This window comes from Cariama cristata, unplaced genomic scaffold (genome assembly GCF_000690535.1).
Source record: "Cariama cristata isolate BGI_N322 unplaced genomic scaffold, ASM69053v1 scaffold12216, whole genome shotgun sequence".
Classification (NCBI taxonomy): Eukaryota; Metazoa; Chordata; class Aves; order Cariamiformes; family Cariamidae; genus Cariama; species Cariama cristata.
Window position 1 is genome coordinate 1 of NW_009622741.1, and position 11574 is coordinate 11574.

The 11574-nt window shown below is 40.6% G+C and overlaps 1 protein-coding gene across 1 annotated transcript in view; it reads left to right on the forward strand.

The window, feature by feature from the left end:
* Positions 1-469: 469 nt before the first annotated feature.
* Positions 470-11574, forward strand: part of EGFLAM (EGF-like, fibronectin type III and laminin G domains) — a gene marked incomplete at its 5' end in the record, with an annotated part of 55861 nt that continues 44756 nt past the window's right edge. Inside the window, 4 exons of the mRNA XM_009702455.1 lie at positions 470-553; positions 2227-2253; positions 6663-6780; positions 7050-7185. Coding sequence (XP_009700757.1) covers positions 470-553; positions 2227-2253; positions 6663-6780; positions 7050-7185 — 365 coding nt within the window. The remainder of the gene's footprint in view (positions 554-2226; positions 2254-6662; positions 6781-7049; positions 7186-11574) is intronic.

Sequence of the window (11574 nt, forward strand, 5' to 3'; positions counted from 1 at the left end):
TCGATCTCCTCATCCAGATCATCTATAAAAATATTAAGCAGAACTGGCCCCAGTACCGAGCCCTGGGGAGCAACACTTGTAATGTAATGTCAATATCTTCCTTATATGAAGTAAAATGCCTAACTTGTGCAGACCAATCCCACAAATCTTTGGCTGTCCATGCTGATTGTGGCCACATGATGCACAATTAAAGTTGTTAGTTCAAGTCTGCACTAAAATCTAGGCTGTGTTTCACGTTAGTTCAGAGTATACACTGTAAGATGGTGTCCTTTGGTCACACCGACACACTGACAACTTCTAGCAAATATGAAGTGAATGTTAAAATGAGTTAGTTTTACATGCAGTTGAAAAGGTAAGGGATCATAGACTCAAATGCTGCCCACAATGTGATAAAAATACACTTGTTTTTAACTCACCCTGAAGCATTGAGTTACTGCTTTCACCGACTTGCCTATATCTTCTTCCCAAGGTCTTTTACTCAGAGGTTGAAGATGACAAAGCAGTTAAACAGCTCTCACACGATGTTCCCCTGAGTTTGGATATGCTTAGCATGGTGAGTATTTCTTTTCATCAACAGTCAGAGCACTGGAGCAGAGCTTGCAAGTGGGAACTTGCAACTGTCTACTTGTTGCTGGTTTGTGAATTATGCTGAGGATCCAAGTCCCAGATCTGCTCTGAGTATTGAGCAGAACAAAATCACAGTGATCTTCTGTAATCCAGTCAGTGTGACACACTTCTGCTTCTTGCTGTCTGACGAATTTATCATGTAAAACTATTGGGACTTGTTTGCATCTTCCTAGTACTGACCTTTGGCATCTACTAAAATAGAACTTTTGATTTTGAATGTGCATCTTCTGTGCACTTCCACACAGAGATGGGGAATTGCATGACTCTATGCACAGTTACAGTTGCAATATCAGTTTATGTGTATTGCAGTGTCTGACAGAGGTACATGTGTGAGTTAAAGGAGACACAGAGTTTTCAGTGTATTTTTGTCTCTGTATGAGACTGTATATTCCTGAAATATGGAATTTAAAGTTTAATAGTGCTGCTTTGGTTGCATTTATGCAAGTCCATCTCTGAGAAGATTCCCTCAGCTTCTGTTTTTTTTTTTTTGTTCTTGAAAACACCACTTTTCCTCCTTGCTTCCCATTTTCCCCCTTTCTTTAGTTCTATTTTTCCTTTTATCTCTCCTTTGCTTTCTTGTTTTGCTTTATTTCACTCTCCCCTTCTCTTTCCTCCTCTTTTTCTGTCCGATTTCCCCTTCTGTTTCCATTTGCAAATGAACACCGCCCATCCTCTTCTGCTGCACGGCTGAGCAATTAGTGCCGAGATGAAAGCAATTCCTTCGTTCTTCTGAATGGTTTTAATACTGCCTGCTTTTAAAGGGTATTCTGGAAACATGCTGGTGCTTCCTCAGTGCAGCGAAGCTGCTCTTTGGGTTCAGCAAGGTAGGAGCAGAGATTTTGCAGCCTGTGCTCGGGCAGGGAGTGAAGAAGTGTTGTGGATCGGGTGCTGTGAGGGGATCACTTTCATACCATGCTCTGCAAAGGGCAGTCTGTTCGCGAGACGGCAATGTTACCAGCACAGAAATCAAAGGCTTACGTGTCCGTGATTAGGAGCATTGCAGGCTTTCCAATCTTTATTTGGTGATTCTTCTTCACAATTCAATTTTTTCCTCCTTTCTCTTCTGCTCATCTTCATTCTCCTTTATTTACTCACCCTTCTTCCTCCAGCCCCCCCACCTGATGTTCAATGAAATGCATTCATTGGTATTTCCTGATCCCTGCTGGGCAGTGGTCAGAAACCTTCCCTGTGAGAAGTGTGAGTGAGAGGGATGCACAGATTTCCTGCAGTTTTCTATCACTCTGTGACAGAAATAATATCGTTGCTGTGATATATTATTTCTTTATTTATGGTCTCCCTTCTGATCTTTATCTCTGTATTCCTCACTTGCTTTTTTCCCCCCAAAAAATTCTTGCTAGTAGTGCCAACAAAGATCGAACATCACATTGTTTCTTTTATCTTAATCCTGACAGCAGTAATTCTTACTCACTGGGAGAACAGTCTATATCCCAGTGCTCACATAGAGGAGTAACAGCCGCATAGACTACTATATGCTGCAGCACTGGCCTTGTTTTAATTCCCTGATCTGTTATTTATGCAGTTTTGCCATCACTTTTTAATATGTTACTTCATTAACAGCTCCTATTTGCTTTTTCCCAGGGTCAACTTGAAGGACAAGCAATTTTTGTAAGTATTGCTTCACATGAAACTTGGTCGCAGCTGTGATTTAAAAAGAAACTGAACATTCCTGACCTGGTCTTTCCACAGATTCACACATAAAAGTTGATCTCAAATGTTGATTCTTCTTAGCACTTACACAGAATCTTTTGTAGTCAAAATGTGGCAAATAGTAGCTAAAGCTCAAAATGCAGAGGTGAAGAAGGCAGACACGTGTAGGTACAGCATCTCCCTTTTTAGCAATGGGTAAACTTTTCTGTCAGTCATCAAAAGTATTTATGGATGTCTTGTTTTGCTGGAGTAAATTTGTGTAAAAAATGAGCTATATCCAGGCAGTGAGGGCTTACAAGGGACAGGGACAGTGGAATAGTCAGACATACAGTGGCAGGGAAGAGCAAAGTCTGGCAGTGGGAGAGGAGACAGAGAGGGAAAAACCTGCGCCAGTCCAGCAAGAGGCGAGGAGGAGGAGCGTGGGAAGAGGCCAGCCACGCAACGTCCAGGAGGAAGGAGTGGGAGACGAACAACTAGTATAAAACACATTTGAAAGAAATACCAGCCCTCTTAATGGCTTTGCAGCTGGAAAATTATTCAGATTAATTATTTCCAGTCCTGCACTCAGTCCAGTCTGCTTCCTATGAGCAGTAAATGGATTGGTTTTATTGTGAGGGGGGAAACAAGCAGGAGGTGCTTGAGTTTGGGTAGGATAAGGGCAGTGATTTCAGTGTTTTATTGAAATCCCTAACATCAACAACCTCTTGCGAACATTTTTCTTTTGAGAGCTGTTCTAGGAATGGAGAAATCCCACAAAGTTGGTGGATCTCGTGCAGCTTTCATGGTCTGAATTAAGGGAAGTTTGACTGGACTGTAGAAGGCTGATGTCTGGGTGGAACCTCAGGATGCACTTGAACCAGGACTATCTGGTTCGATACCAGCTGAGCAGGGTCTGGATTATGACATTTCAGAGTTGAGGTTCCACGCTGGGCCCTTTTTTTCTGTTTGATAAAAATAACACTTCTGAGGGGTACTTCTGGAGAAGTATGACTGACTGGGACTAATCAGCTCCCAGCTGTCATTAATCCTCAGGAAGTGGTGTTCTCACTGAAATGCTTTCTGTTATATTCATACCAAACTCAACAGAAATCTGCAATAGTTTTGTGGTTAAGTCTGCATAGTTCATGTTTCTGTCACTAAGCCTCCTTGCCTGGTGCTGGGTACGACTGGCTTTCTGCCTTTCTGAGAGGCTTCTCTGGACCATGCGAGACTGTCATAGCAAGAGCAGAACTGCATTGCCTGTTTCTGTGTGTGTGTATGTGTGTGTGTATGCCTGTGCGTTAGAAAAGTGGATAATGTATTATAGCTGTATTATATCATCTTATAATGTAAGTGAGAGCAGCCAGGGCAGATGCAGTACAATTTAATAAGGTAGTGTTCTACTGGCCATAATATTCAGGAAGCTGAGCATAAGTATTAAAGAAAAAGGAAAAAGCAAGAAAAATTAGTAGCCTTTAAGGGTGGGAAGTTTTAGGTCAGGCACAGAGCCATGGAGAGCAGCATTGCTCCCTGTCAAATCGTCAAACACACCAGTACAAAATGGGGAGTGGCGGGCTCAGACGGGCAGTGCAGGGAAGGAGCTGTCGGGGGATCAAGTGTCTTTAAACCCAACACAGTTTCTGCAGCTCTGCTGTAATCCCAGGTTTGATTTCTTTTTTAATTGAAACAAAACAAAACTTAAAGCAAGATTTCTTCGGAAAATAATTTATAATCCTAGTTTCTGTGAGGCAGCTTACTGCACAGCCTCGCAAACACTTTCAACACACTTGGAGGGATGGCAAGCTGTGTGGCAGGGCAGGGAGGGATATACAGTTTCTATATACACCTGACTCCTCTACCACAGAATAGGTATCACGTTGCTTCACCCCATTTAGGAATGTAAAATTGTAATGGAAATACCAAACGTCATTTTACAGGGTTTTGGCAAGAGTGTTGTGTAAGACAAGAAAATGAGGTTGGTGCCTAGTAAAGCCACATTGGCAATGTAATGTCCAGTTTGGGGTACCAGGCTTCAAAATATAGAGGTCATCTGAGTGGCGAGAAAGACTACAAAAACGATGGGTAGCTAACTCTTCCACATACTACCTTATCTATAAGGCCACATCCTTCTGGGACAGAGAAAACTTGGGTTTAAGACCCTTCTAAATAGAAGCCAAAAAAGAGATTAAATGTGTACTCCCAGGCTCCTGGATTGTGGGTACAACAAAATGTTTTTCTTCTCCAGAAGCTCATTTGAAAATGTTCTGGTGTGAGGTAGATATTCCCTGAGATTGCCATGGGTCAGGGTAGCTTGACTGTGTCCTGAATCTTTACGTATTCACTAATGTCATGATCCTAGAAGATTAGAAGATACTTGATCTCAAAAATACCTGATCTCAAAGATACCCACTTTATGTCTAACAGCTGTGTTTGTGGCAAGGACATGTCTCGAAGAAAAAGGCAGATAGCCATGTGTATAAGGCAAGAGAGCACCTTGCGGAGGTTTTGAGGCTACACATGTTGAACCTAAATACTTAAGTAGGTATTAGGACTTTGATCTTGATTGAGCTTGCAGTCAATGACATTTGTTCTGTTTAGTTTATTGTAAACTGGAGTCTGGAAGTAGGAGTATGAGGCAAGAACATCAATATCCCACTCTCTGCAGAGGCCAAGTTGCTGAATGCTGTGAAAGCAATAAGACACATAACGAAGGATTTTTTTCTTATAAGAATAAATGTAATAAAGGGGAATGCCAGCAGGAACAAATGTGTACAGTTTAAATACAGATGGACACTAAGTATGACATGGAGAATGTAATGGCAGGAGTAGGGTCATAGGTATTGCTATCAGGAGGAAGTGCTGGCTTTTCAGCAACTGACTTTTCAGATCACGTTTTGAAAGATGTCATTCACTTGAGCTATGAGACTGAAAGGCCTAGATAAATCTTTCAGTGTGAGTGTTCTTGCCACCTCTCTCTGGGCAGTTACTTTTCCAGCATTTTTATTATCTGTCTTAGATGAATCCAAATCATTGAAGCAGATCAAGGGTGAATGATGGAAGAACAGGATAATGGTCAGGTGGTCCATGTTAATAGGAAATCAGTGATGAAGCTCCAAAACTGCAGCTAGAGAAATGACAGATGACAGGGTGTTGCCGAACAATGATGTAGTAATAACATAAGTTCCCCAAAGAATAGAGAGGGAAAGTTTGTCCAAAAGACTGTCACAAGGAATTCAGCGGTTAATAAAATTTTGAGGTTGTTTACTATTTTACTGCGACTGGAAATGCAGATTTAAAGTCTGTTCCAGTGTGAAGAGAAAGGAGATCTCTGCATTTTCACATGCACTGTGAATAATATTTTTAATATGAGGAGGAAAAACACAAGAAAAATCTCTGTAAAATGTTTTTTTGTAAGTGCTTTTTTTTCACACCAAAATAGTTTGTTCTGTAGAACCTGGTATTTCTGTTTATTTGTATATGCTGTCAAAATTTGTAAATTTGGGGTTTACGGTTTACATCTCTCTACATTTAGGCTGCATGTGAAGAATGCTGCATTTCTGTACACACATGCACGTGCTCCCTTAAAGACCAAATCTAAATGTCGGAAGCTAATCCATGCTATGTGCACCAGGCAGTGATAAAATACAATTTTTTGGTGACATTTGCTAATTTCTGGGATATTTGAGCAGCCTTTTCTGAACAGTATTCAACAGCACAGTACCTCTTCATGTGGAGGTTAACATTGCCACCCTTACAGTAGTTGTCTGTGGGTTGATCTTTCTGTCTTTATGGCAGAAGGATAAATACAGGAAATCCTTACTTCAGGTCAAGGTTGATAGCTGGACTAGGAAAAACTGTGAGAGGTGATGGGACTGGTCTCTGCTCTGTGAGAAATTAAAGATCATCGGTTCACGCTGTAGCAGCTTGCTTCATTGTCAGGAGCTTCTATGGTCTTTGGATTCAAAAAAAAAAAAAAAAGAAAAAAAAGAAGAAGGGAAAAAAAGAAAATGCACAAGACTGATACGAATGCCAGCAATTGGCTCAAGGGAGGGAATAGTATGTGACTTAGTATGTGACTTTGACTTCAGCAACAAAAAAGCCAGACAGTGAATGCAAACGATCTGCAGTCTTGTGAGTTACGCTGAGAAATGGGTCGAGGTCATCCCCATGGATTCCCCAGGGCGAAGCTGCAGCTTGAGAGGAAACACGTGGTGCTGTTTGTGTTTGTTGCTTCTGAGCTGGGCTGGCCTGGGCTGGGGACAATCCTCCTAGGAGGTTACATGGAAAATGCCGTATAAGATCCCTGAATCCCAGCTCACAGTGCTGTCCTCAATTACATGGAAGAGCTTTCACAATGTTCTTGTCTCATCTTCTCTTGACTCTGGCAGGAAGTTGTTATTGGTGATCTCAAGCCAGGCACTCCACACCGCGTTAGCGTTGGAGCGTATGGCTGGGCAGGGAAAGGACGACCCAGCATGCCCAGAGATGTGACAACCTTGTCCCAAGGTAATGCTGTGTACATGGTTTTCTGCTGCAAAACTGGCAGGGCTTACGTCTGTAACACAACACAGCGGGTCACTCACACCTGAATCTGTGTCATGTGCAGTATCGTGATATTTTACAATTATTTTTCCACAAATGTAGGGTTTCAAAGGGGCAACAGGTGAGGGGAGAAGCCTACGAATTTGATTCTCAAGTCCGTGGGTGTTGAGTTATTGTGTGTATTAGTCCATCTGCTTCTTTAATGCTATTCCTTCACATTTCTTCCGGCTTAGATAAGTGCATGCCCCCCGCACCGCCGTATCAGCCCCAGATCGTTGTAGTTTCTGATTCAGAAGTTGCGTTATCCTGGAAGCCTGGAGCGAGCGAAGGAAGTTCTCCCATCCAGTACTACACAGTGGAGTTTATCAGGCAAGTTTGCCAATGGAGTCTGAATTTCAGTGTTTGTGTGTTGCAGGTATTTTTTTACCTAAACTGTACTATTAAGCTGCATACAGATTCTTCTCATGATTTATTTACCTGCTGTATATAGTACACTTAGTTTTCCTCTCGACGTTTGTTGAATTACCATGAAAATTTAAAGACAAAACCAGAAATAATCTTATTTGTTATAAAATCGATAATAAGTCTTACCTTCTGATTGAAGAAAGTAAGTTCTAATTTGATCTATTCCTTCTAGTAAAGGCCTGGGTGAATGGAGTTTTAAGTTTCTCCTGTCATCAAACACTGTCAAACCATGATGAGAAAAGAGTGTGTGGCAGAGCAACTCCAATAAGCAGGAGAACCTTGGGGTGCTCTGGGGAATAATCTGAGGATTGCCAATTCAGTATGTTGGGCAGCTTTACCTGACAAAAGTCTTCTGGGTCTTGAGCTTGCAGGACTCAGACTTGCTTTACTATCCTAATGCTAATCAAGTTTACATGAAATGTTGGCCTCTGTTTAGATTTTGGGAGGGCAGGTGGGGTGTTGGTGGTTTTTTTTCTTCTTTTATGTTGAACTCTCTAAAATTTGCAGTAATAGAACTGAACTGTGGAAAGTTGCCAGGCAAGTTACTTTTATAAGATGCGTATGAAGGATCGGGAGGAGGTGGTTGTATCTGAGTGTGCAAACAAGTATTCATACCGGACTGTTCATACGCTTGTGTAAGCTAATTGGTTACAAGGCTGTTTATTTTCATTTGCTTGCCCCTACGTTTACCCTTACAGTGAATGCAAGGTTCAGCCTTTGGAAGTTTAATCCTTTGGGTGAACATTTTATGACAAGTTTTAGTTGAAGTTCCTGGATAAAAAGAGAGAATTGCTTCTTTAACTACTCGGAACTCTAAAGGTCAAAAAAATTGTTCTTCAGAAAAACACATTCATTTTTAAAAAAGAATTGTTGTTGTTAAAACAGAAAGAACTATTAGTTTTCAGTGCTCAAAGTATAGTTACAATCTAGAAGATGTTGATGTAATGAGAAGAATTCCCAGGCTGAAAGCCTACTTGTGAACTTAAATTGCACTTTGTGTTTGAATCAAAATGCCCCATGTTTGTTGGGAAGCCATCCCATGTTCATTGCACTGGGAGGCAGGACATGAGGGCTACAGATACATTGCGGCCATCATGTAGACTCTGCTGTAGTCTTATGAAATTTCTCCAATATCTATTTTTCAAATACAGTTGTTATCTGAGCCTTTCTCTCTTCTCCTCGTCGCTTCTTTCTCATTTGCGCAGTGGATGGGGAAGGGATTTTGTTGGGTTCTGATGGACCACGGTTCTGTTGCCTCCGTGCTTTTGCTGGAAGGTGGAGCCTGCAGGTTTATGTACACCTCTTCATAGCCAGGGGCCTGCTAATGGAAGAAGAAGTTGGCACCATCATCTCCTTCTGATGCATTGAAAGTGCACCCTTGAATGTTTTAAGTCAAAAGATCCGAGTAATTGAAACTTCAGTGTTTCGTTGGTTTTAGACTTTGGGAAAGAATTTGCTAACAGCACAATGTTTTGATTACACTGTTTAGTTTGAGGTTTAAAGCTAAGCTGGAAGTGTATTTGTTAATTTTGGGATTATGCTTTCTTAGACTTGGAAGCTTGATTATATATTTGAGAAAGTTCAATGAACCATAAGCCCTAATGGCAGTTAGACGTAAAGATTTAACTTTAAGCTTCATTGTCTTTTGCTGCATATAGTTTTAATTACTATAAAATGTATTAACATAAGTTAAAGCTGTTGAATTAAACCGATGTAAAACTAAAACAAAACAGTGCAAGTAAATTTAGAATTAAGTCCTCTTATGCCAAAGAAATACATTATTCTCTGCTTTCGCAAAATTAATTACCTTCTTATGCAAATCTGTAATTTCTCTTGGGTGCAGCATGAATGTCTAAAAACTATGACATTGTTTAAATCATTTGCATCCCCTTAGAACTAACTTCATTATTTTAACCCTAGAAAAACCATGCTAGGAGACCAAGATGAGGGAAAAACACTCTTTTCATTTGCTCAACTGTGATATTGGGGATTAAAACCTCAAGAAAATTCAATACATCAATTGTTTGCACATACCAGAATCTAATCAGAACCAGAGCTAACCGGCAGTCTGTTTTTACTTGGGGTCTAAATTTGGGCCTTTGTTTAGGCACTGGCATAGGTTTCCCTTGGGACCTTTTGGCTCACTATAGGCACTGGAGGACTGCAGGTGGTTTCAGAAGTAGGATGACCTAGGCTAACTCAGGGTCTGCTCTGCTGTTGACTATGAGAGCATGCTAAGGAAACCACAATCCCAACTTGTCTAAATGCTGAAAATCAGGAAGGCGAATGTAGGTCTCACTGCTCACTGCACAGTTCATAGGAAATGTGTAAAATTGTGTGTTAAACCCAAAATAGCTGATGTTGTTTGTGGAAGCCTACAGGCTCGGTGTAAATAATCTGTTGGATTTTGCTGAGAAATATTTTGGCATTCTTATGAAAGCCTCTAAAGTGAGACCCTGGACTTAAACATACTAGTTTGGGTATTTTTCCTAAAGTTACTATTGAAAATTAATTCTAAAAAATGTATTGGGTATTTTCACTCAGATACTCCAAATACTCAAATTTTTAATCTCTTGAATGCCTACCCAATCTTCTAAACTTGGAAACTAACTTACCTAAATTTTTATAGTCAGCTAACATCGACAGAACCACAAGTGTTTCAGCTGCCTGTCCCCTAAAAGGATCATGTCACTTTCTTTTCATCTCCTTGGAACATAGGTGTAGTCAACAGCTTTCAATATTAATCTTGACATACAGGGGAACTTTTTCAATATCTTTGTAGTGACATGAAACTTCTGCTGCAATGAACTAGGCAGGTTCTGTCGATAAAACTGGGGAGATTTTTGAATATACAGATGTTAGAGTGGAGCAGATTCAGCATAGTGTGATGGGCAGATTTTTTGATTAGTTTGAAGACTTCCCCTCAAAAAAAGGTCTATCCCTGAATCCATTGGGTGTTGAACTATCTGTCCCTGGCGCTGCACTGAACTGGGCAGTCATGTTTGCTTTTGTTTGCAAAGAACCCGAAACAACAGATCTGACCAGGGAGACACCTCCTAATGCCCAGCAAAAATACCTTGAATACTGTTTTCCTGTTTAATGCATGAAACAGATACATCTGCCTCAACATTTATGTTAACTGTTTCTGAGGGTTAAATCCTTGAAAAAGTGGTTACTGTCGGAAGAGGATTGGAAGAAGTAGAAATCAGGGAGGAGGTGCTTAACAATGTTAGACAGCATCAGAAGAATATTTAACAAAAGAATGAGGTTAGAAAATTGCCTACTTTTCCTTTCCTCAGAGCTGACCTGGCATATAGGTTGATGTATTTTGTAGAAAGTGTCACAATAAAGCTAAATAATAATGATTACTAAAATAATATCCTGTAGTGCACTATTTTCTGTAATGAGTATTTTCCATAACAAATAAGAATGTATTGTACTTGTCACTATATTTATTACTTGTAGGAGTATTTTTAAAAAAAATTTGTAGAGATGAATTTGCCACTTGAGATGAGTACAAACACGGCACAAAACAATGATCAAAAACCTTCTAAGGATTGGATTGCTAGCAGGTGCTTTACTCTGTTAAGTAATTTCCAGGGGATTTTAAGAGGAAGTTCTGGTAAGTATATAGTTGCTGCTCTCTGCATCAGAAAGATTTCCTTTCTTAAATTGTATCAGTCCCCAGATTACAACGTAAAGCAATAATCCAAGTGTTTTGGGTATGTTTGGGGCAGAGTTCTGCCCCTGGTTTGTACCTATCCAGTACTATTGACTTTACCCATATGTTTATTATCTTGAAAACACTCTGGCTTTGTCACTGGCCAGATTCTTACTGCATGGCACTTCTGTGTTGGAGATACACAACTGTAACTTCAAGAGCAGAAAATGCCCATGGAAGTTGTCTAATTTCCCCGTGCACGGATACAATGTTCGGAGCAGTCCTGTGAGGTCTTAGCCAGAGACAGAGACACCTGTGCCAGCAAATGTAGGTCTGCAGAAAGATGGGAAAAGTGGCATTAAAATGAGTCTTTCCAGTGCAAAAGTTGACACAAACTGAAATATGATGCAAAAAAGGGACCATGGACACAGTTTTCAAGAAAATGTTCCCAGTTCAGAAAACACAGGAGCTGACTGGCCCTTGATGCAGCCACCAGCTGAGTTTGTTGTGTTCCTCTCCCCATCTGTTTGCCATTTTTTCATCTTGTACTGATTTGTTCGCACAGGGAACGTTCTGGAGAAGTGGCAAAGGTCAAGTGATAAATCTTCCTCTTTCCATGTCATTCAGCTGGC